Source organism: Podarcis cretensis (assembly GCF_951804945.1).
Source record: "Podarcis cretensis genome assembly, chromosome: 1".
NCBI lineage: Eukaryota > Metazoa > Chordata > Lepidosauria > Squamata > Lacertidae > Podarcis > Podarcis cretensis.
In genome coordinates this window covers 87,003,250-87,029,758 of record NC_137170.1, presented here as the reverse complement: position 1 = coordinate 87,029,758, position 26,509 = coordinate 87,003,250, and the positions used below count along the sequence as shown (strand labels likewise).

General features: G+C 48.3%; 1 protein-coding gene across 1 annotated transcript; it reads right to left on the bottom strand.

Annotated features, from left to right (window-relative positions):
• Window positions 1-1,612: 1,612 nt before the first annotated feature.
• Window positions 1,613-26,509, bottom strand: CHPF (chondroitin polymerizing factor). The gene is made up of 4 exons (XM_079985717.1): window positions 25,035-26,509; window positions 8,598-9,162; window positions 7,956-8,138; window positions 1,613-3,910 (listed from the first exon to the last, which is right to left on the bottom strand). Exons 1-4 carry the CDS (start codon window positions 25,337-25,339, stop codon window positions 2,645-2,647), a joined length of 2,319 nt encoding a protein of 772 aa, XP_079841843.1. The 5' UTR covers window positions 25,340-26,509; the 3' UTR covers window positions 1,613-2,644.

Sequence of the window (26,509 nt, the reverse complement as noted above, 5' to 3'; positions counted from 1 at the left end):
CCACTAAAGTAGATGGAATTAGGACGATAAGTAGATCAAGGAAAATATAAACCATTTGGAGAACGATTAGATTATGTTTAGAAGAATGGGACCTAGGAATATAAATAAGATGATAATTTGCTGGTTAAAATTTAAGACGATGTAAGTGGGAGCGGGAGATGTGAGGGAGTCCAAAGAGGTTTTGAAAATATGTCATGATATATGCTATATTGTTGATTATTTTTGCATTTGTATTTAAAAAATTTAATAAACATTTATAAAAAAAAAGATACAATCATACTGTATTATGTGCTGTCCCACCCACCCCAGACCACATTTTCTTTTGAGCTGTAAACATGTGGCCTGCCCTGCCCCTCAGCATCAAGAAAGATTTACATTTCTTTTAAACAAAACAGAACACCGACTGCTTAGGTGTTCACAAACATGGGCCATCACAGAAAACACTCACAAAATGTAAGTAAGGATCGGATGCTATTTCATCAGAAGTTCAGAAACTGTTTGCTCTCAGGGTGAAAAGGATCGCTCTGTTAAGGGGTTTCTGCATCATTTCTTTACATGACTTATATGCCAACACTCACCATTCATGGTTGGAGAAAACTGACCCGAATCTGAACCACTTTTTTATCTGGGCTGGCTTTTGAGCATGCACAGAAGTGAGAATTTTAATGTTATGATTATTTATGGTGTTAAAATGTTGCGCCATTTTAAGTGGCTGGCTTTTTTGAACACCATCTCCTGTCCATTACATGTATGGGGACAATTTGATGGGTGCTGCTCCCACACCCTTCCATTTTTTTCTATCAACCAAAAGGAAAGGGTGCACTTTTCCCACCAGTTGGTGCTGAAGGCATGTTCACAGAGCAGAAGTACTCTTGCCAAAAAAAAGAAAAGAAAGAAAGAAAGTTAAAAATAAAAACAAAATTTGCCCTTGTAAGTACAGGAAGCAGGAAAGGAAAAGGGAAGGAATGCTTGGCTTCCAAAGAAGGAAGGAAGGAAGGAAGGCTGCTCTTTTGTGCAAATTGGCATATCAGAAAACCTGTATTTCAAAAATACCGTTTCTAAAAAAAGGTGTGCATGCACAACTAAACAATCTTTGCCTCCACACCTACAACAGATGTCAGAGTTGCTGATGTATTTTTTGCAGCTCTTTTATGCAAATCTCATAGCTAGTATTTTTTTAAAAAAAATACTTGTTTTAAGGTGAATGCACACAGGTAAACATACCAAGGCGCATGCCCACAAAAGATCTCTGGCTCCTGGAACTTGTGGTGTGTAGGGTGCACTCATTGCGCGAATGGAAGGACAACACACAGTGCTACTGTATCCCTTCAAGCATCACCCACTAGCATGAATGGGAAACAGACAGGTTTTGGAGGCATACAATTGAAAGCACTCGTGTGGAGGAAAACACACATGCACATTAGCACCCTAGTGTGGACACAGCTACCTAACTACTTGTATTACATTCCTTGAAATACACATCGTTGCTTTCTTTTCGTCTCCAGGGAATCATAGGTTCCAATACATAAATTAACTTCTATCGATTCCACAATCTCTCTCCATCATACAAACCAGGCATGCATACAGCCTAGAACAGAAAAATCATAACCAAACACTTTATGCTTCGCTCCAGTTTATTAAAATGCAAAACAACATTTTAGTCACCAACCCGCCCCAAATCCAAGTTAAATATAAACCCACTGGAGAGCCAAGCTCCAACTCCTTCTCACACGTGCACACACACAACTGCACCCTTTCTGGGCCTTGTCCTGGTCCCAGCGCCAGGCTGATTGACACAACCCGCTCTGCTGAACAGTTCTGGGTCAACCACTCATGGCAGCAAGATTGGCGAAATCTACGTACCTTCAGCCCAGCGGGTGGCAAAAGAGAGGGCAGGCAGCCCCAGAAATACTGTTCATCCCCACCGTGCCAGAGCCAGCCTGGCACCAGGGGGCTGCTTGACTCTCCCAGTGAAAGCACCCACCAGGTCTGTGCCACCCTCTTGCCCCTACCACTCCTAATCTGAGGCTAAAGCAGCCCGAGTCACCGTTTCCAAAAGGAGCAACACCGGACAAAGAGAAAAAAAATAACCAACCAGAATCCCTCTGCCCCTCCCACCCACAGAAGATTATCCTGCACCTACACCTGGAGTGTCCATTAAGACCCAAACTGCAGCAAGGGGACCAAGCAGTGCTCCTGAGGGGGCAGTTTCTTTCCTTCCTGCCTCTACTGCCCCAGAATCCAGAAACCCCAAGCCAGCCTCCTCGGCTTCAGCCCACCCCACCCTCACACAGAAGCCTCTTCTAAAAGCCCTGGTGCCACCAAGGCAGCAGCCAGATTTTCGAGGCAGAAGTCCCACAGCAGGCCCTGCCTGCCCTTGCTCGGTTGGCACTTGCAGCTGTTAATCCTGCTGCCCGGGGGGGAGGATCTGGGCCTGCATGAAGGGAGCAGAGCAAGGCAGAAGTGGGACTGGATCCTGACCACCTGCCAATACCCGCTTTTGGTCCACAGGGCAACCTGGACAGCCAAGCAGAACCGCTCCCTTGAGGCCCAGCCTGAGCCATCTTGGGCCGCCGTCCTCTGCCGCTACAGGGAAGACGCGCAGGGGGAGAGGGGAGGTGGCAGGCTGGCCCCGGCCCCGGGCTCATGTGCTGTTGCCCTGCTCCTGTTCAAAGAGCACCATGGCCAGCTGCGCCCGGGAGCCCAGGCCCTCCAGGCTGCTCTGCACACAGCGGTGGTACTGCTCCTCGCTCAGGCGCGGGTTGCAGCCGTGCGGCCGGTAGCGCTGCAGGAGGGCTGGCTCCACCGCCCGGAAGACATGCAGGTTGGAGTACTTGACAAACAGGTCGTAGATGTCCAGCGTCTCCAGGATGTCCTCGTTGTCCTGGGCATCGGCAGCCATGCGCGTGCGTGCCGCCATGTAGTCGGCATTGTAGAAGCAGGCTTCGCTGAAGGCGTCGCGGTCAAAGTGGCCGGCATCCCGCACCAGGTCCAGGCCGGACAGAGGCGGGGGCTGGTTGTGGAAGGCGATGGTGGGGTTGTAGCCCTGGAAGTGGATGGGGAAGAAGACCTGCCAGCTGTTGATGGTGTTCATGCGGCAGCGGTTGAGGAACTCGGCCGTGACCTCAGTGCCCACACCAGCCACGAAGAAGAGCGTGTCCACGGGGTGCTTCTTGGAAATGATGTCCATCACCTTGATCTGAGAGGGAGCATCTGTCTTGACACTGATCCAGGGGATCTTCACCTGTGCATAGCGCCGCTCGTACTCCGCAATGCGCGCCTTCACCGCCCGGAAGACATCATTCTGGGCCACTTGCTGAGCCTCAAAGGGGTCGTAGATGAAGAGGAAGGTCAGCACGGCGTTCTCTGCATTCTCAAAGGCAGCCGCAGCATAGACCTCCAGGAAGTGTGCGGCATAGTCTCGCTCCGGGGCTGTCAGGGGCAGGATGATGTTGACCCGGCTGGCCTCTGTCACGTAGGGCATTGGGATGATCTCCACCTCACTGAGAGGGCGCAGCAGGTGCACCCGCTTGGCCAGCGACCGGCTGTGCCCCTTCTGGGTCACCACTTCCAGCTGCAGGTCCAGGGTGTACTCCATGCCTCGGGTCGGGTCAAAGCGGCGGTAGCCGTTCAGCAGCTGCTGCTTCCGGATGTGCAGCACCGGCTGGTACCGGTGGTTTAGCTCTTCCACAGCTGCAGCCACCACGTCGGCCACGTCGGCTGTGTCTGCACCACGCAGCTCGCACTTGGGAGCTCCATCCATGCAAGAGAAAGCTGCCTCTTCCGTGAAGTAATCCCAGCGAAGCACCTCAAAGCGGGTTTTGGGCTGGAAAGGGGGAGCGATGCCAATGGGCCAGGTGGCACTCAGGTCGCCATCTGCAGACAGGCTGCTGGTGTTCTGGATCTCGAGCTGCAAGGAGAGGGTGCAGGCAGAGTCAATGAAGGCTCAGAATTTAGTTTTTCACAACTCCCAGCAGTTCCAAATGAATTAAGAGGCACACACAGAAACACATACACACACTTAAGGCAAACTTTCCCCATGGCTAAGAGCAGCTCCCCTATTTACTTGGATATTAGTCCTTCCTTCCTTCCTTCCTTCCTTCCTTCCTTCCTTCCTTCCTTCCTTCTCTCTCTCTCTCTCTCTTTTACACACATCCCTCTACCTTCCAGGTAAATCTACATTAAGAGGACCTGTGGTTCTCCAGATGTAACTGACTCCAGTTCCCATCATCCCTGAGCACTGGCCACAGTGGCTGTGGCTCATGGGAACTGGAGCTGAACCATAGCGTCCCCATCCCTGCACTACAGTCAGGTCAGGCACATTTCTTTAGCTAAGTACTTCCACCCCTCCAATGCTCCCCAAATAGACAAAGCATCCATTACATGCTTGATGACCATTAAGTTTGACCACCCCTCCAGCATAGCTACCCCGGAGCAGAAACCAACAGGGGCACTGCCAGCTAGACCACAAGAAGTGGCGAGCCTGCAACAAACTGCATTGGGGCACCAGACCTCTCCATATGACCCCAGATGAACTTCTGCCAACCCAAAGAGTAGCGCATTAAACAAGAGCAGGATCAGCAAGCAGCAGGGTGTGCCAAGTTATACCATCCAGCCACCTGGTGGCAGTGTGGTCCTACGCTATGAGCCCAGCTCTGGGGCTAGCTTACCTGCACTGTTTTGCCCCACAAAGTAAAAAATAAAACAGTATTGTGGTGAAAGATGGGCCACATGGTTCAAAGCAGCCTGTATTTAACCAGTCTCCTCACATGCGCCTGTATATCTCACCACACCCAAATACTCAATCCCATTCTTCAACATTTATTGCATTTAAATTAATTAAATTAACACACTTTCGGTTTATATATTGATCCCTTTAGAAAATTCTCCATAAGCTATTTCCAATTTTATTTCTGGCTTTCAGTCAGGAAATAAAGTGTTGGGTCTGCCTTGCCTAATGTGCCTGCAGTATTGTGTTAACAGTAGAACCTCGGTTTTTGAACATAATCCGTTCCGGAAGACCGTTCAACTTCTGAAACATTCGAAAACCAAGGATCAATGGGCAGTTGGCAAAATCCATTGAAAAAATGGAGAAATGCCATTCGACTTCTGAGGCGCATTCGAAAATGGAAGCAATTACTTCCGGGTTTTTGGCATTCAGGTTCCAAATTGTTTGGCTTCCAAGATACTCAAAAACCAAGTTTCCACTGTACTTTCTTATATTTTTGGGTTGAGCTGTTAGTCTTGGGCCATAAATTAACTCTGGGATTCAACAGTCCTGTTATCAGGTTGTTTGAATATACTGTTTCAGTGCTGCCATTTTTAGATGCTTTAATTATTGATTGCATTTTTTTCATGTTGTGCACTACCCTGGGCTCTCTTCTGAAGAGGAGAGGTAGAAAAATGAAGTTCAATTAATTAATTAAAATCAGAATAGACATCATGAAGCCCCTAAAGTGGCTGGTAACCACATCACCCCCCAGTCTGCGAGAGCCTTCAACCCAGCTCTCCCCATTGCTAGATGACGATCCAAGTCTAAAGAGGTGGAAAAGGCAGCTCCCCTCAGTTTAGGTCCCAGTCCGTAACAATCAGGAGTTGGTTTGGCAAAGGAAGCAAGTGAATTTTAAATACATGTAATTACAGCTTTTACCACCTTTTAAAATGTTTTCATTGGTTATGGAAAAGGTTTCATTGCCCTTTATTTATTTATTTTTGTGTCCAGATTAATATACTGACATTATTCAAGAAAAGTTCCATTAATTCATAGCAGATTGCAATGGATTAAATATAGTTCGCCTGGTCAAATTATAATTACCCTAATTAATCTCTCTCCATTGTTTATCTCTACTCAGACACCACCTGCTGCTCAAAAAAATGACACCTTATGCTGGTGGGCAATTGAGCAAAACACTTTACATTTGCTTCCTCTCCAGGGAGAGATCTCTGCCCCTCAGGGGCTCCACACTCTCTTCCCCTCCAAGCAAGGCTTGCTCTCTCTCTCTGTTACTCCCCTTTCAAAAAAAGCCCCCAGATACATTTGCTGTGGTTGTCATCAAGTCCTCCAGGATCCATGGGGGAGGGGGTGGGAGAACTGACCGCCATGTCATTCCCCCCCCCCCCACCAAAAAATATGCTTTTTCTTTTTCCCCATTTCTCTCTTTTTTAAAAAAGTTATTTTAAAATGGATTTTCATTTTTTATTACACACATTACTGCATATTACTTTTATGTCATAGTCCCCAAGTGCCAACTGGCAGGGGCACTATATAAATAAATCACTTTAAAACTTATTATAACCTAAGGCAATAGACTCAAATATTAATTTACAGCAGTGCAAAGAAAAGGAAAATCCAATGTGCAATAGCAATCAGTGTAATTTAATGTAGCTCCTGAGCACCTGTATGCATTTTCGGTTCCATATTTTACAATTTTTCAAGTATGTTTTCACACATCTCGATATTCTGCCGATTTTATTACATGAACCAAAAGGCTAATAGCGGAACCTATGAAGGCATCAATAACGCCACCCAGCTTATAACACGCAGAGTTGCAGCCTATGAGTCAGGGTCCATTGTGGTAGCCAGTGCTGTGCTCAGCAATGAGATTAAGAAGCAGACAGCTGTCTGGACTGGTCTGGCATTTCCCCAAAAGCAAACCTTCACTTTGGAATCTAGGAATTGCCTTTCTTGGCTGACCAAACATGCAAGCTTGCTGCCTAAACTTCCAAACTTACGACTTGGGTTAAGACCTTCATTGAAGGAAACCCACTGCAACAATGCACACTAAGATTCAGCTTAAGGTTATCTGGAATGCACATACAGTGGTACCTCAGTTTTAAGAACAGCCCTGTTTATGAACGATTCAGTTTACGAACTCTGCAAAACCGGAAGTAGTGTCCTGGTTTGCGAACTTTACCTCGGTCTAAGAACAGAAGCCGAATGGTGGAAGGGCACCGGCGGTGGGAGGCCTTATTAGGGAAAGCGCATCGCGGTTTAAGAACATTTTCGGTTTAAAAACGGACTTCTGGAACCGATTAAGTTCGTAAACCAAGGTACCACTGTATATCTATTTTAAAAAACAAACCTATTAACCAAAAATTCTATATATTTTTCAGTTTCACTAGTGCACTCTTTATTTTCCCAGTAAAAAGTGGTAGTTAATAATTCGGCGTATTGAGGGGTTGGAACTGCAGCTGGAAGAAATGGGTTTGGAATGAGAGAAGCAGTGGGTGGGGAAAAGGTTAAGTGTACATGGAAGCAAGCCAGCACACGCACGCACACACCATCACCACTTCAAATTCAGCCCTGCCCCCTCCCCAGCCAATCTCCAGTAGTGAAGCTACAGCCAGGGGTCAGAGCTCAGCATGTGCTGCCAAAGATGGAGATTTCAGAAACTGCCAATATGAGGGTTGCCACAGTTAAGCCCAAATCCTTGGGGGGGAAAGGAAGGGTATAGCTTCAGATTCAAACATCCCCATCAAATGGATTGTCCAACAAAATCCAGAGCTCCCCAGATTCCCCATCTCCGCCCTAGAAGACATCAGAAGTGAAATAGGCTCAGTTACTTTCTACAGCTGAGCTACACTGGAGAAAGCCAGTGTGGTGCAGTGGTTAGAGTGTTGGATTAGGGCCTGGGAGACCAGGTTTCAAATCCTCACTCACCCGGAAGCTCACTAAGTGATCTTTGGCCAGTCAAAGTCCCTCAACCTAACCTAACTCACAGGGTTGTTGTGCGGATGGAACTGGTAGGGGAAGAGGAGTATATGGCAATCTTGAGCTCCTTGAAGGAAAAGGTGCAACATAAATGTAAAAATAAAGAAAACATGGCTGACTTTCCTATAGCTGGTAAGCAAATGTAGTGCCACAATGGAAACTGTGACGCATGAGGAGAATGAACAGAGTCCCCCACTCCGCTCAGCCAGTTACAGATCCAGATCCAACGTCCGCCCTGCCTTACCTGTAGCTGCTGGATTTCCTGGTATGTGTGCTCCAGTTCCACACGAGCAAAATATCTGTGCAGCCGGTACATCTGGACAGGGTCCAGCACAGGGTGAACAGTGAAGGCTGTGTTGAATCGCTGGTCGCTCTCTCTCTCAGGGTCAGTGTTCTTTCCAAGTTCAAAATACTGGTAATGCAGGCCCTGGTGGGGAGAAGGAATAAGAGTAGCATATCTGACGGGGAAATCCAGGCCATCCATGTTAGTACATATAACCATGACATACAACCAGCTGGTATTCCCCTCCAGTTGTAAGGGAACAAAAGCATGTCGGAAGAGGAAGCTCAGCTTTCAACTGGGTTCAAGAATTCATCCTGCAATATTGAGTGTTTGGTTCCTCCCCTTAATCTTTAAAACACATGATCATGTTCATTCCACATTTGCAAGGATATCAGTCCCTTGGCTTAGCAGCACCTACACTGCAACTCCTTGCCCCTTCATATTACACAGGTGCCTCCGCCATATTGTTTTTTGTACCAATAACATTTCCGTATATTGTATGTAAACCGCTTAGAGTTTTTTTATGATTCAGTAGTATATACAAAATAAGTTAAATAAATGAACACAGGAGAGGGACACTACAGTGCAGCTGGCCCTCCTTACCTCACGCTCTGCCACACAATCTACACCAGTGTAGTCGATGATGCAGCGCCCCAGCCACTCATCGGGATGGGCACTCAGGATGTCGTTCCGGCAGCTTTCCAGGTGAGGCTGCAACCGCAGGAGAAGGGCCCGGGAAAGCAGGTAGCCGAAGCCGCCATAGCAGTAGCGCCCTTGCGTGTCCCCACCAATGAACTCCTCTGGCCGGCCCATGTAGAGCAGAGTGTCAATGCTGAGGTGAGAGGCCAAGTGGTTCACACGGTGGGCCTCGGTGTAGGTGTCGTCCTGCACCAGGAAAACCCAGTCGAAGTCAGCCACGTAATGGTCCAGCACATACTTGACAGTCTGGTACATGTTCCAGATGGGTCTCTCGTCGCCGTGCGTCACCACCGTCATGCCGTGAGGGACCTTGCGCCCCCGGGTGCCTGTGAAGTAGACCAATCGCTCCAGCCGGTGTCCCAAGGTGCGGTTCACCGCCACTGCGAGGGAGTGCAATGTGTTCTTCGAGGTCAGCACGCCCACAAAGAGGCGCTGGCGCATGCCCAACTCCGTGCTGATGTATCGGGTCCTTTGGGGAAATGGAAAGGGCAGGCAGAAAGAGAGAAGGTGAGGAAGTGAAGGAGGGGAAAAGGAGCCTCCAATTTTCCACCACCAATATCCCCTACCGACTGAGGAAGTATCATCTCAGCCCTGTGTTTTTGAGCATATTTGCAAACACCTTCTGGAGCATTTGAAGAGTGGGATCTGCTGAGACAAGGCTTTGCGCTGCAAGCTGTAAGCAGCAAACAATCATTTCTCCTCAAGCCCCCCTTTCCCCATAAAATGACCACAGCACTTGCCCCACTCGCACATGCCAGCACTGGTGCAGGAGCTGCTTCCATGTGGTGCAATCCCATGCAGCTGCTGGGTGTCTGCAGATGTGAGAATGCAAGTGTTGCATGACTGGGCCTCATGGCATAAGCCTTCACTTAGCCGGGAATGAAATTTACAAAGGGGTGGGAATGGCCCATGAGGTTCCACGCAAAAAAACCCTACAGCAACGTGGGACTACAACACAAAAAAGTGGCTGGCATGTGTGCGCATGCGCATGGACAAGGGGGTGTGTGCCTTAATCTGTAATCAAAATGGCATCTTAAGTGATACATTTGTCCACACTGCTCTTTTGCTACCTTTACCTCTCCAATCCCTCTCTGCTTTCTCTCGCCACTGTCATAGTTTAGCTTGCAAGGTACACCCCCAGAGCGAAGGAATTGGTCCTCTCTTTTTTTGGCCTGTGCTACCCTGTAAAGCCTGTTGTCTTTGTCCATGGAGTTTTCTTGGCAGGGATACTGGAGTGGCTTGCCAGTTCCTGCTCCAGGTGGATCACGTTTGGTCAAAACTCTCCACTATGACCTGTCCGTCTTGGAACAGACGAAATTAAAAGATGCCTACTTCTTGGGAGAAAAGCAATGACAAACCTAGACAGCAACTTAAAAAGCAGAGACATCACCTTGCCGACAAAGGTCCGTATAGTTAAAGCTATGGTTTTCCCAGTAGTGATGTATGGAAGTGAGAGCTGGACCATAAAGAAGGCTGATCGCCGAAGAATTGATGCTTTTGAATTATGGTGCTGGAGGAGACTCTTGAGAGTCCCATGGACTGCAAGAAGATCAAAACTATCTATTCTTAAGGAAATCTGCCCTGAGTGCTCACTGGAAGAACAGATCGTGAAGCTGAGGCTCCAATACTTTGGCCACCTCATGAGAAGAGAAGACTCCCAGGAAAAGACCCTGATGTTGGGAAAGATGGAGGGCACAAGGAGAAGGGGACGACAGAGGACGAGATGGTTGGACAGTGTTGTCGAAGCTACCAGCATGAGTTTGACCAAACTGCAGGAGGCAGTGGAAGACAGGAGTGCCTGACGTGCTCTGGTCCATGGGGTCATGAAGAGTCGGACACGACAAAACAACAATACCCTGTAAAGCACCATGTACATTACTGTTATTACATAAATAACAGCAGCCCTGTATATTCTGTAAGTGTACTACAGATCCTCAGGTATGTCCAGCATTTACAAATGCTCAAGTCCCATTTGTTTCAGTGAGCACCTCTATTAGAACCGTACAGGAAATAAACAGATTACCATTTCTGCTTCAGAATACTGTGCCAAGGGCTTATTAATAGAGCTGTGCTGTCCCTAATGCACCCAAAATGCTGAGACATAAAGAGTAGAGGGAATGCACAAAAATTTAAAATTCCTAGTCCTTTCCAAGATACCCTGGGGTCTTAAGTGAGTTGCTAAATCAACAGGACACCACATTTGGGAAACCTGTGGATGTCCATTTCACACACACACACACACACACACACCCCGGGTGGGTGGGTGGGACACATACCGGGACAGGGGTAGCACCAGGGACGGGGGTAGATCAGCTGTTAAGCCCATCATTAATCCAAGCATAGCTAGCAGTAACCTGGCGATGGATAAGGACCCAGCATTCGGTCAAGGGCAAGATGAGCTAACTCATATCAATGAGGATGCCAGATCTTTCACAGACATCAACATCAGGGCAACCACAGCCAGGGCTGTCTTAAGCATATGCAAAGATCCACCCAGCGCCCCCCCCCCCCAGGTTGCCCAGACATGTTGAGCTTTTTTTAGGGGGGAACCCCAAAGTTGTTAACCTTTTTTTAGGGCTGGCCAGTGAGGTGCGCATCTCAGCTACAACAGAGTAGCCCGAGGAGGTGGTGGCGGCAGCAGAGCAAGGCCAGTACAGGAGCCGGGGGGGGGGGGCAAGCAGAGCCCAGTGCAACAACAGTTAAGCCCGAGGAGGCGGCACTCCGACGGCCTCTGCTCCGCTCGCCAGTGGCTGTCGGCTCTTCCCAATCCCCGGACTCCAAATCTCGGCCCCAGACTCTTGGCCTGGCGCCCCTGAGAGCCCTAGCACCTATATGTAAGACGGCCCTGACCACAGCAATAACCAAGAATGTGTTCTGCAACTTCTGTAAGAAACTCAGACTCTCACACAAAGCAACAGAGGATCCCAGAGTGAAACCTCATTGCCTCTGAAATCATTTCCGCATTATTCTCCAGCATGAGGCTCAGGTTCAGCATCTTTCTGCATTGTTCTTTCCACTAAAGGAGATCTGAACTGGTTCCCCAGCTCAGAAACCAAGTTTCCATGTCCATATATCTGAGTGCAACCCCTACGATTGACAGATTCCTTGCATCTCTTAAAATATTGACTCTCACTAAGAGAGCAAGAAGAATGTATATTTAAAGAAGAGTAGAAAATATTTATTTAATATATGGAAAATAATTGTACACAGCTGAAAACGCTGTCAGCATTAAGATAAATTCAACAGAGTAAACAATATTTGATTGATGTAAAAAGTGGAAAATTGGATTTGAATGGTTATAATAAAATATGCAGGAACGTATGATATGTAAGATGAACCATGGAAGGAGAAGAAGAGAAGTCATTGGATATTTTAACGTTTTTAAAATGTTTATTTTGAAATGTAGAAAAATGAAAACTATACACACACACACACACACACACACACACACACTCACGTGCCATTTTAGACATGCTGCAACTGAAGCCAACCTGCAAGACACCCAGATGGACAAATTAGCAAAATGCTAGAGAGGGTAGCCATGGCTGAGCATATCTCACTTGGCTGAGTCCTCAGCTTCCATGCTAGACGGCCCCCTAAGGAGCTAATCATAATCCCCAACTGAGTAGCAAGAGGAAGGAGCAATAGTGTAAGGCTCAAGAGTGTGAAGAGAAGGGGAGGGTGTCAAGACTAGAATCCAAACGCCTAGGGAATTTAGCTTCCCACCATAATTTGACTGCTGCAATTGTGAATCTGGAGGGGGCGGAAAGACTCTGACATCTCCCAGTTAGGTAGGGGCTGCGTTAAGAAAAGGGGGAGGGGGGTATCTTGCTCCCTGTGACATTACAGTTGGTGTTAGGATGCAGGTGGCCTGTCTCTTACAATAAGTTTCAGGTTTTAATTATTCAAATGCAGCAGGAAACCATTCCTTCCTTCCTTCCTACCCACCCACCCACCCCCATTCCACTCACACAGTGGGCTCATTCAGCCCCTCCACTTCCTGCCCATCCCACCCACCCACCCTCACTCACTCACTCCTGGGGACAACACAGCTCATTCAGTCCCTCGTCCCTAGGCCCCCAACCCCTAGCATTGATCTCACCAGTTTTTGAGTTGCGGGCACGCAGGAGAAAGGAAGAGATGGTAATCCTGGTGCCAGGGATCAGAGGGGGAGAAACAAAGCAGAGTTTCTCTCCCCCCCCCCACACACACACACATCATGACTGGGAAGGGGGTGGGGAACAGGGATGAGGGGTGCTCATGGGGCTCACTTAGACAAGCAATACTCCCAAGGCTGGGAAGGTGAGAAATAAAGGGGCCAACACACTCTGCAGAGAGAGGCAGGCAAGGAAGGAGTGGTGGTGGGAGAGAAAGCAAACACAGAAGATCTGGCACAGAGATGCTGAGAATAAAGGCTTGACATAGTTAAACCTTGTAAGGAACAGGACAATTCCCTGAAAAGGAGGGAGGGAGGGAGAGACAGAGAGAGAGAGAGAGAGAATGCAGAGAGATAATAAAGGCAAGGCAGTCTTTTGAACTGCCAGCAGGCAGTATTAACCACCAGTAACCCCAGCAAACACAGACAGACACATGCACACACTGAGAGTGGGAAGGAGCAGATGTCACTATAAATTGTCGGAATAAATGACACTTAACTAAAAAGAGCAATGAACTGGGCAACCAGCAAACAGAATGTGTGACTATAGGAGCAGCAAGTCTCCTGATTCCCTTTCCTGGAAACACACAAACGCATGCACACACACACCTCATTCCCATCTCTGGGGAAACAGTAGCCAGGTATGCATGATCAAAGCCTACCTTAAGTAAGCCAAGTTAGGTACAATGTTTGTGCAACTGCACGCACCCTCTGAGTGCCCACACTACTTCTCCCTTTCATGCAAGCAGCGAAACAAACTAGGAAGCTACAGTGAGTCCACCATGATTTAAAGTAGGGCTCTAAATCCTGACTTGTTTGGAAGCCCTTAAACACATTTCCCAAATTGCAAAACCTGGGAAGGCATGGTTAACTGCAGCTTTCTGGCTTGATTCTGCACTTGCACAAAGGGAGAAATGAAGAGAAAAATGGCTGCATTTGAGAGCACAAAGCCTGTGTCTATCCTGGCTCATTAAGCTAGGATCTGATAGTCTAAAGCAGGCCAGAAACTTTAGAATGTGGTTCTTTGTCACTGTTAAAGCTCACTATGCCTGTGCCTTTGGGCTCTCCGCACTCCAGACCCAAAGGGAGAAAGTGTTCCCTGCCCACATGGAAATCTCTGCATGGCTCTGATTTCAAGAACTGAGCCTGTATCCTACTGGGTTACACAGAGTTAATGGGGCCACTACAAGACTACAAGACGCGGGTGGCGCTGTGGGTTAAACCACAGAGCCTAGGACTTGCCGACCTTGGTGGTTTGAATCCCTGCGATGGGGTGAGCTCCCATTGCTCGGTCCCTGCTCCTGCCAACCTAGCAGTTCGAAAGCACGTCAAACTGCAAGTAGATAAATAGGTACTGCTCCGGCGGGAAGGTAAACAGAGTTTCAGTCCACTGCTCTGGTTCGCCAGAAGCGGCTTAGTCATGCTGGCCACATGACCCAGAAGCTGTACACCAGCTCCCTCAGCCAATAAAGTGAGATGAGCGCCGCAACCCCAAAGTCAGTCACGACTGGACCTAATGGTCAGGGGTCCCCTTTACCTTTACAAGACTATACAGGCTGCAGAGACTGCGATTTTTTGTGCCTGGAGCATCACAGGTGGGTGGGTGGAATGGACCTCTTTCTGAGGGATACTTTCTACACTCCATTTTGTGTGCTACAGAACTCAACTATGCTCATAGAATGCTGCAAGAAGGATATTCCCAGAATTGGACACTGCTGATCACAGACCATGCAGAATGACCTCAATCTTCCCAGAAGCAAATTCAGATAAGACAAGGAGTGAGGAAAAGAAGCTCCAGCAGCTGAACCAAGAGATAAGAGGCAAAAAGCCCATCATCTAAGGGGGGGGGACTGCCATGCTCCCTTAAAAACCTATTCTCCTGACCCTGAACCCACATACTTAAACCATTAGCCTCCTCCTTCATTTCAGCTGTCATTAAATAATAATACTGCAAGATGGCACTGTGCTTGTTTTGTTTTAAATTGTGTGGATTTGTTATAATCTTGCAAGTTGAGAAAGGCATCCAAGAAGTGTTATAAATAATTATTATTCATAGATCACTACCAAGCATTAAGGAGCTGCCCCTCTTGCTTTTCTTTCATCTCTTCTCTGTTCACCAGCACATCCTCCTTGAACCAAATAGGCAAACCATTTTGGAACTAAAATATCCGCCTAATGAAGTTAAACAACAGATCAACAAAGCCAGACTGATACTCAGAGAGAACTTGCTGCAAGACAGACCCAAAAGAGAAAATAACAGAACACCACTAGTAATCACATACAGCTCCCAAGTTAAAACAGTCCAACACATCATCAGAGATTTACAACCTCTCCTGGACAACGACAGTTCTCTTTCCCAAGCTCTGGGAGGAAGACATTTCATTGCCAACAGACAGCCACCCAATCTTAAACAACTCCTCACCCACAATAATACAGCAAGCAGACTTAACGTGGACACTGGTACCAGAGCCTGTAATAAACCCAGATGCCAACTTTGCTGCCACATACACCCAGACAGCACCATCACTGGACCCAACAACATCAAACATACCATCTCAGGACTATTTAATTGCTCATCTTCTAACATTGTGTTTGCTATCAAATGCCAACAGTGCCCTTCAGCTCTCTATATTGGACAAACAGGCCAAACCCTATGCCAAAAGATAAATGAACATAAATCTGACATCAGGAATCACAAGACAGAGAAACCAGTAGAACACTTCAATCTCCCAGGACGTTCTATACAAGATCTCAAAGTAGCTGTCATATTACAAAAGAATTTCAGAAATAGACTGGAAAGAGAAGTTGCTGAATTACAAATTACCAAACTTAAAACCATGGAGAGACCTGGTCTGAACAGAGACAATGGATTCTTATCACATTATACATGATAAAACTATTTTTGGCCATCTCATCCCTTGCTTTTTCCTGTAAGACCACACCTATCAACCAATCACCCATTCCCACTACCCTTCTGAGTAATACCCCTCCCCACGCTCTCACTATATATAAAGGTCGGGTGACTTCTGTTTCAGTGTATCTGAAGAAGTGGGCATGCACATGAAAGCTCATACCAGCTCATAGAGCTGGTCTCTATGGTGCTACTGGACAAATTTCTTATTTTTTAATATATATTTCTTCTAAATCTTGTGTAGTTCTTTATCTCCTCGACATCTGATGCGAGGGTGTTCCACAGGGAGGGTGCCACTACCAAGAAGGCCCTCTGCCTGGTTCCCTGTAACTTTGCTTCTCACACTGAGGGAACCAGCAGAAGACCCTCGGTGGAGGGTGGAGACACTCCTTCAGGTATACTAGGCCAAGGCCGTTTAGGGCTTTAAAGGTCAGCACCAAAAATTTGAATTGTGCTTGGAAACACACTGGGAGCCAATGAAGACCCTTTAGGACTGGTATTATATAGTCCCAGCTGCCATTCCCGGTCACCAGTCTAGCTGGATTAGTTGTAGTTTCCAAGTCACCTTCAAAGGTAGTCCCACGTAGTGCATTGCAGTAGTCCAAGTGGGAGATAACCATAGCATGCACCACACTGGCGAGACAGTCCGTGGGCAGGTTGGGTCTCAGTCAGCATATCAGGTGGAGCTGGTAGACAGCTGCCCTGGACACAGAATTGACCTGTGCCTCCATGGACAGCTGCGAGTCCAAAATAACTCCTAGGCTGCACACCCTGTCCCCCCAAAATAGTACTTCTGTCTTATCAGGATTCAACCTCAATCTGTTAGCTGCCATCTATCCTCCAACCGCCTCCAGACACTCACAGAGGACCTTCAATGGTTCTGATTTAAAGGAGAGGTAGAACTGGGTATCATCCACATACTGGTGAACACCCAGCCCAAACCTCCTGATGATCTCTCCTAGATGTTGAAAAGCATTGAGGAGAATACAGAGCCCTGAGACACCCCACAAGTGAGAGCCCAGGGGTCTGAACACTCATCCCCCAACACCACTTTCTGGACACCACCAAGAAGGAAGGAGTGGAACCACTGCATCACAGTGCCCCCAGCTCCCAACTCCTCTAGACGGTCCAGAAGGATGTCATGGTCAATGGTGTCAAAGGCCGCTGAGAAATCCAGCAGAACTAGGAAACAGCTTTCACCTTTGTCCCTAGCCCACCAGAGATTATTGACCAGCGCAACCAAGGCTATTTCAGTCCCATGATGAGGCTTGAATTCCAATTAGAAGGGATCCAAATGGTCCACATCCTCCAAGCATGCCTTGAGTTGTTCAGCAACCACCCACTCCATCACCTTGCCCAAGAATGGAAAATTTGAGACCGGGCAATAGTTGGCCATATTGGCTGGGTCCAAAGATGTTTTTTAAGAAGCGATTTAATAACCACTTCTTTAAGCAGGTCTGGAAAGACTCCTTTACAGAGGAAGGTATTCACCAGCCCACGGAGCCCATCACCCAGCCCTTCCTGGTTCGCTTTTATGAGCAGGGCAGGCAAGGATCAAGGAGACAGGTGGTCGAATTCACTCGTCCAAGTAGCCTGTCCACATCCTCAGAGGTAACAGACTGGAACTGACCCCATGCAACTTGACTAGACAGGACTCTAGCACTCTCCTGCCCTGGTCCCACCACCATGGTGGAGTCTACCTCTTTCCGAATCTGAGTGACTTGATATGCAAAAAACTTTCCAAAATCACTGCAGGAGATCTTGGGGTCCTCACCAGGCCCTGACAGCAAAGGTGGTTCCATTAGATTGTGAACCACCTGAAAGGGTCTCCTTGTGATGGCCTGGGAATCCGATTGAGGCCAAACCGGAGGAATTCCAGCCTGCACAGGAGTCCCCGCCTCCAGGGCCGGCTGAGCTGGGGCAGGGCCTTAACTCTGAGGCACCTGCACCTGTGCTGGATCCTCAGGAGCAGGCACCAGGTGAATCTACTCTGGCTCCGAGGTGGTTGAGGACTCAGTGCCTACAGGTGAGTCTCCCCCTGGGTCCAGTAACTCTTCAGCCTCTCCTGAACTGCAGAGGCTCAGGGCAGAGAGGCGGAGAGAACTGGTTTCTCCCAGGAGGAGTGCTCGCCTTAAGGCCAGGAGAGGCGGGTCTCCTGGGGGCCAGGACCGCCCCTGGCCTCAGAGAAGATAAAGGCCAGTCAGCCCAGTCCCAGGTTGCGGGAGCAACGTCATTGAAGAGCTGTTTCGGTCAGCACCCAGTCCGGTTCCCCCAGAGTTCCTGTCCTTGCCCGGCTCCTCGCTGTGGACCCTGCTTCTCCCGTGGAGGACTGTCCGACTCTCGACTCAGGTCCTGGACCTTGCCCCACGGTACCCTCCCGCCCCTGGACCAGCACACTCCTGCTGCTGTTTCCTGCAGATACAATTGAGGCGACGAAGAAGGTCCTCTTCACCATCGCTATCGCCACTTGGTAGGCTCAACGTTGAGCTCTAACCCATGTTTGGTTCGATTCAGAATGAATTTTCTGCCCCCGGCACTCTAGCCGTCTCAGCAATTGTTTAATTGTCCTCAGGAAAACCACAGGGCCGTCCAAGCTCCATGCAATCAGAGAAGGTGCTTCAGAGCCAGACAGTCAATGGCCCTGTTTAATTCCGCATTCCAGCGGGCCACCAAGAAATCAGCTGAAAGGCCATGGTTTCTCCCAAAGAATAATGGGAACTGTAGTTTGTTAAAGGGTGCTAAAAGTTGTTAGAAGCCCACTATTCCATGGATTGGGGGCAGAGAGTTGATTTGATGTTATCTACTGCTAAAAAATGGAAAGTGATAAATACATTTTTTAAAAAAAGTTAGTGGGTACAGACAACTCGGTATCAAAAACTTGAGTAGCTTGGTGTGTGATATGACTTCTCCCTCCTAGCAGATACGCAGCAGTGTCATGTCCTTTGCCATTCATATGTTCTGCTAGGGACAACCATTCCTAACACTTGGTGAGCAGCAAGTTACAAGGACAAAATTAACTAAGTATTAAAGTGCAACCAGGGTGTGTGCCCAGACTTCAGCTGCCAGCACTGCTGGCTGCATATTCTGGAATAAACTGGAAATGTGGAAAGAAGGATCCACAACAGTACAAAGCTATGCAATGATATCCTATATCATCTCCATTAAACACAGAAAGCTGGTACTTTCCTGGTCAGCAATTTGGACTAAGGGAACATTCCACACAGGGAGAAGGAAAACCTTATATGGTGTGCAGGACTCAAACAAACATGCCAAACAATGGCAAATCACAACTGACATGATCACATTTTGGGGCTTTTATACCATTTGCACTATTTTTGTCATTCTGGATTAAATAGATTTGTACCGATACAAATGTCCAAGTGCCCCATCATCAATGAGGACCCTTATAGGAAATATTTGAATGCATGCTTAACTATCAATATGTGTTGACTATTCACACGCATGGACAAAGGGAGCCACAGGACTTTACGGAAGCATAGCAGCCAGCCCTTTCCTGGAAATTACTTGTTTTCAAAGTCTGGAAGAATCACCCACTCAAAAAGCCATAGACTATGGAGAACACAAAAGCAAAACCACCTTTTCTGCACAACTGCAAATTAAGTTTTTGTGGGCATGGTAAATCAGGATCTGAGCATAAGGTAGAGCACTTAGAAGACTCCACCATGCTCTCAGCATATTTGGGCTGCAAAATAATAATAATAATAATAATAAAGGAGACAGGGGAGAAACCTATCTAAAACAGTCAAAAGCATTTTTTGCCTTTGTGGGATATTCCTAGATGGAGCACTGTGTGGTCCATAAATAATGGACATTGCTGCAAGAAAGGAGGTCACTTTTTTAAAGGAAATAAGCACTTCTGTGCTAGAAAAGTGAGACCTGAAGAAGTATAAAAAGGTTTTTTGAGAAAATCTTCAAATTGCAAGGCACAGCTAAAAGCAGGCAGAGAGGAGCAGTCTTTCTATAACTTTGTTGCCCCAAAATATCCATGCTGTGGGAAATTGCAGTCAAACAAAACAAGTAAACATAGGGCTAATTACCGTATTTTTCTGTGTATAAGACGCCCCCTATTTTGGGGGACTCCAAATTAAGAACACACCCCTCAGCACTACCCATGTGTAAGAAGAAGCCCAATTTTAAACCTAATTTTTTGGTTAAAACACCTAGTCTTATACACGGAAAAATACGGTAATGCATGAAGGGGTTAAGACCACAGTTCTATTGCTAGACTCAGTTAGGTCACACCCCCTCACCTTTGGTGAGGAAGTGAAGCTTCTTTCCTTTCCTTACACCACAGGTGTCAAACAAAAGGCCCGCGGGCCGAATCCGGCCCGCCAGACCTCGTCATGTGGCCTGTGTAGCCGCCGCCGGCCACCAGCCTTCACCTTTTATTCTCGTTTTTTGGTTTTTTTGACACAAGAAAGCCGCCTCTTCAGCGCATGCACGGCCTGAAAAGCAGGCAGGCGGGTGGGCGGAGCCTCCGGGGACGAGGCTACGCCCCCACTACCGCTTTCCCTCAGCGGGGAAAGAAACAACGAGCCCGGCTTTTTACCTGCTCCAGTAAGGCCCGCAAGCGGAGCTCGTGCGCGCAGCGCCCCTGCGACCCCTCCCACAAGTAGGCCACGTTCACGAGCCACTCGCTGGCCACGAAGTTCTCCGTATTCATGGTGGAGGAAAGCGAGGGAATGATTTTTATTGATTTAGAGAGGGGCAGCTGCCCCCCATGGCTACACCCATGATGCTAAGGCCTGGGCGCCTCCGGTGCCAGCGCCGCGGGCCGGGGACCGGACTACAACTCCCAGCCGGCTCCGGGGCAAAGGCGGCCGGCGATCAGCTGGTGTTAAAGGGGACGCAGCCCTGGAATTGTGACTCGGGGGGAGGGAGGGGGGAGAAAAACAAACCCACAGAGCGAGCCCATCTCCGAAAGCAGCCGGAGGTGGTTCCCTGGTGATGCGCGCCGGCTGCAGCAAAGCAGCTCCTGGGGCGCTTTCCCTCTGCACCACCAAATCTGGGTTTGTTTGTTTTTTTGCAAGTGGGGCGCTGAAGGAAAAGTGGGGCGTTGCTATTATTATTATTATTATTTGCACCTGGAGAGAGAAGTAAGTGAACGGCCGCCTCCCTCCCTCGCTCGCTTGCTTGCTTTCTTGCTCGCCTCCCCGTTTTACGCAATGGTAACGCGCGCATGCAGTGCGGAAGGTTCCCCTGTGAGGAAGCACCACTGGGTTTTGCAAGTGGGAGGGGAAATTGCTCTCAGGTAAATGGGCGCAGGGTGGCCTCATCCGGTCCTTCGGGTTTGGGGAGCTTCCTTGGCTCAGAATCTCCGTGCGAACCCCTCTTTTTGACCCTTCTTTCTTCGTAGAGTTGGAAAGGGACCCGACGGGTCATCTAGAGTCTAAGGTTTTCCATTCCCTCCCCCCATTTTAATTATTAGTTTTGTGCATCCCCTCCCTTTTTTGCTATATTTTTAACGACTGGACATTAAAATTGTTTTAAAGTTGCCCTAACCTTGTTTTCTTGCATGAAATCAAAGTTTTGTTTTTAGAATTTGAAGATCTGTGGCCATTATAATAATTTGACAACATATCATGTAGAATTGATGTGCTCAGAATTTAGTAATGTAAATATATTTGTTTTCAAACAGGAAATATTTTTGCTTCATGATGCTGTTTATTATTATCAATAATTGAATGCAGTGACAATAATTTATGATAATAAAGAGTGGACACAGATACAACCAGCCCTTTGAGGGCGACCAAACTGCCGATGCGGCCCCCGATGAATTTGAGTTTGACACCCCTGCCTTACACTATCTTTGTGCCATGTAATTGACCAGGAAGGACATGTCTGAACTTGCTAAGACTCGGTGTTTGAAGCTAATTATCTGTATTTTGTACCCAAGAGCATTCTACCTGTGTTCTCCGTGCTGCAGCATGGAATAATGCATGAATTTGGCATTTGGGTTTGCTCATTGACAGAGCGGTAAAGAGAGGGGCAAGTGCTGTAAGCAGATTAAACAGGATATGAAATGGGGTCTAACAACCTATATCCCCATGCTATGCTGCAGCTTAACTCTATGACTGTTTTAAATTTTGCTGGAGGTTCTCCTCCGACGGAGTGTGTGTAAAGTCCTGTGTTTTGAATCTAGGCATCCAGCTGGTTCTTTTATTAACTAACCCACACAAGGGCAACATATCTTATTTTCCTCCCACACATGCAAGTACTCCTTTCTTTTACTATTACAGGAGGAGAGTGCAGAATCGCCAATACATTTTACACATTGTTTTTTAAAAACACACAGAGAAAATTCATTAGTCAGTGCAACATGTGGTAGATTGTGATGGGAAATGCACTTTCCCAGTGACAAAATACAGCCTTTTGGAGAACTAGAAAAGTCCAGATCCCACCTTTATTCCATGGAATTCAAGGTGGTAGACATATAAATGCAGCACCCCAAAAATAGGAGGACTTTCATAAAGGAAAGTGCCAAAATCACCCAATAAGCTGTACAGAGATCTGTAGTATAACAGCTAAGAGAATGAACTATGAATAAAAAGTCCTTGGTTTAAATCTCACCTCTACAATGAACTTAGGTCATTGCTTTTTGAAAAGAGGCCTTGGGCCACTTTCAGGTGGGCCTCAGAACCACAGACTGCTTAGTGCCTCCTCATTTGCCTGTCCAGCCCCCGTAACCACAAGCCACAGCCTTTCAGTTGGACCAGTATCAGCACAAGCAACTCCTTTTGCAAGATGAGCAACGGTGACAAAGCAAGAGAGAAGTTCAGGAAGAGTTGGAGGAAAGGAAGTTCTTCCTCTGAAGGAAAAGGGACAGGGGGAGGTGTTATTCAAGGGAAATGAGATAAAAGGTTAATATTTTTATCAGTGGTAATAGAAAATAGTAAACGAACAAATTGAACATAGAAAGGAAGTGGATAGAAAGGAAGTTTAAAGGAGGAAGAAGTGAATGTAAAGACAATAGAGGGAGGAAAGAAACTGGTTGGGGGGCAAGGGGGTAAGTTGAGTATGGAAGAAGAATGGATGATAAAATTACTGGAGATGGGGGTAAAAACCTCTGAAAGGCAGGTAGCGTGAGAAGGGCGGAAATATAAAAGAAAAAGCTTTCTCCACTTTGTCTTTGGATCAACCAAATCTGCCTTAAATGGGGAGGTTGCCAAAATACCTCCAGAGCAAATGCCTGTACTTCACTTGAGGAAAGCTGAAATACCAAACTCCATATCACAAAGAAAATGCTGCAAGGAATGCAGCATTTTCCAAATTTAAGTTAGATATGATGTCAGTAATTGCCAACTAATGCCAAATTCTGCCTATTTGCCACCATTTTGTGCCTGCCCCTGCAACTACACTTGGAAAGCCAGTGTGGTGTAATGGTTAGGGTGCTGGTCTGGAACCTAGGAGACCAGAGTTCGAATCCCCACTCAGCCATGAAGCTCAGTGTGTGATATTGGGCCAATCACTGTCTCTCAGCCTAACCTACCTCACAGAGTTGTTGTGAGAGTAAAATGGGGAGGAAAATAATAATGCAGCCCCCATTGAGCTCCTTGGAGGAAAAGGTAGTATATAAATGTAATAAAAATAATAATGCACCACTATTGTTTGACTGGTGGGCCTCAGCAATATTCAGCCACTGCAAGTAGGTCCTAGGGGTAGAATATGTGAAATCCTCTGCACTAGGTAGCCTTAAGTACTTCATTTATCTCATTCTCTGCCCGCCTGCTAAATCAGTAATAATACTGACTTAGCTTAAAAGGTTATAGTAAGGATTACAGAAAGATAAAATAACATCCAAAGCGCTATAAAAATTAAAAATATTATTACATTTATTAAGGGAGGAGAAACAACTGTGTTGAAAGGTTCTGCAGAAGCCCAAGATATACACTGTTGTTTGATTAAGCCCTCATTCAGCTACCTCTGGAACAGCAATAGCCATCATTGCTTTTCTTTACTCAAGCCCAGTGCTTTTTTCCTAGAAAAATATGGTAGGTTCTGGTACTCACCATGAAGTTGTTACAGTAAGTGCCACACTTTTTAACACCAACAAAAAGAGGTGCAGTCACTGTGTACCCTTGCATACCCCCTGAGAAAAGCACTGCTCAAGCCCATTTCCTTTCAAAGGAAACTATTTGTACCGAAAGACTTCCTGAATAGGAAGAGCACGGCCCCAAGCTTTCCTGTGGGATGTCATAAAAAAGGAGGGCAGCAGTCTGAATGACAGAGGCAGAAAGAAGGGGGCTCAGAGAACCATAGCACTCCATGCCCATGATCAGGGATTGGCTCTATTGTACCATGGCCCTCCACAGCTTTTTCATCCAAGGCCGAGTCTTCTCAAAAAGCAAGTTTCAAGCTTTGCAGAATATCTTACGGAGAAGAAAAGGCAAAGGAGTAAACCCTTAGGTTGCTTGGCATCTTGTATGCCTCCTTCCAGCAACTACTGCAGCCAGGTTAGTGTCAAACATATTGCTCTGCTTCCTTTGGACCACATCAGTGAGGCCGAGAGGGGGGTCTTCTTGTCTGGGCAGCCCAGGACCTGCCGTACATACTGCCCAGGCTTGTGCCCCTGGGAGGTCACTTCAGTGATGCCAACACAGTGGTTCGACGTCACCCGTGGAGGCACACCTCTATGTCACTTGAGATAGGTGGATGCCAACACCAAAGCTCTCCCCCAGCCCACAGAGCCCTGAAGACCCTTAACCAATCTCTGACTGGAACCACCACAGGAAACAGCCCATGAATCTGCACGTTTGTTCTGAACATAGGCCCACTATGGATGCGCTTACCACATCTGGATAGGCAGTTAGGTGTTGCACATGGGAGGCATGGATTAAAGTCCCACCTATATCAGGGTTTAACTGTGTGGCCTCGGGCCAGTCACAAGTCCCCAGTCACCTACCTCCATAGGGCTGCTGTGAGGGCGAACACTATACTGATCGAATGTTATACTGGTTTCATTCAGCATTATGAAAAGATTGCTTACATACAAATATTTATGTCCACAGGCCAGCAGCTACATGGAACCACTAACAGGTCACATAATGTGGCATATTCCCATCACACAACCCCCGCAGTATAACAAAGAGGCCGCAAATTACACCTACCTGTGAGCCTCTAAAGTCCACGGGAACCCAAACAGTGGCCAGATTACCTTGCGATTACATTTGAGCCAAAGCCCATTTTCCTGTTCCCTTTTCGATACACACCCTTTGCTCCCCCAAGCCACCCCATTTCCTCCCCCCCCCCATACCTGATAGTTTTCTTGGCAGCCTTGCCCGGGTTGGGAGGCTTGTAGGGCAGGACGCGGGGCTCCCAGCTCTGCTCAGGCTCCGTGCCCATCCCTACAGGGACGGAGTTGGGCTTGCGGGCGGCGTTGCCCTGCCCGCCTTGGTGCTGCTGCTGCTCCATGCCCCCATCTCGCAGGCTGCCCTGGCTGGGGCCGCAGGGCTCCTCCACCCAGGTGACGCTGAGCAGGCTGAGGGTGAAGCCCAGGGACACCCCGACCACCACAGGCCCCACAGGGCGTAGGAGGGACAGCACCAGGGAGAAGCGCATGGCGCCAGTGCGCTGGGGAGAGGCTAGGGCACCTGGACACAAGCAGGGCAGCGTGGCAAGGGGGGGGGGGGAGAGCTGTCTCGAGTTGAAGGGGACACCGGGAGAAGCGCCTCGGTGGCCAAACGGGAAGGGGCTCAAGGGCGTGCCTTTAAACCTCCTGAGGGGAAGGGGGGAAGCTGTGGGGAGTCCTGAGGCCAAGGAGCCCGGGGGCTCTTGCCCACGAAGGTCACCAGGGGGTCTCTCCGGCAGGCCCAGGGGTCATGGGGGTCGGTGGCTCCTGCCAGGAAGGGCCGCTCCGACGAGGCGCCGGAGCAAAGGGGGGGAGCGAACCGGGTCCCGGCTTCGGGTCCTGGAAAGGGGGAGGGGCCGCCGCTGCCAAGCAACGGAGGGGGCGGGGCGGGCCGGCCCAATTCTCGAGCACTTGCGGGATCCGGAGCCTTATTGGTCTAGAGCCGCCCCATCCCGACCCGAGAGGGAGCAGAAGGGCGGAAGGCGCGAGGGGCGGTGGGCAGGGGAGGCGCCGCTCCTGGGTTGTCTCGCAGGAGATCCGCCGCCGGCGCCGTCCGACGTGTCACCCCCGCGCAATCCCCGCCCCCTCCGCTCGACGTCACTGGGCCGGCCGCACCCCCAGCCAATGCCCGCCCGAAGATGCGCGCTCGTCAAAGCCCGCCTTAGGTTTTCTGGACCGTTGATTGAAAGAAGGTGCGGCGAGAGCGGGCGGGGGGTCCGCGGGCCCAGCTGTCCCGCGTGAGCCAGGCAAACTTCCGCTGCTGCTGCTGCCGCTGCTTGTGATGATGCTGCAGGGAGGGAACTGGAGCGCAACCCGTTCTCATGCTGCTAGAGGTGGAGGCCTCGCGGGGCTCCCAGACCTCGGAGGGGTGCAGTTTTATGTAGTTTACTTTTTGTTATACCTTGGGAATTTCTAACAATGTTTAGCTTTTATTTTGTGCTTTGAACGCCATTTCTCAGAGCTCAAACTTACAAAAATTGCATACGCTCAAGAGTGTTTGCAAAAGAGACCTGTTGGCTTGGCAACCGTATCAACTGAGCATGCCCAAGCATCACTTGACCAGAAGGATTTGGTGGCAAAATTTGCAAAGGAGTGAGATTTTGATGTGCCTGAGACTGAAACTTTTAAGAGACTTAAAATTTAACATCACTCTTCACAAG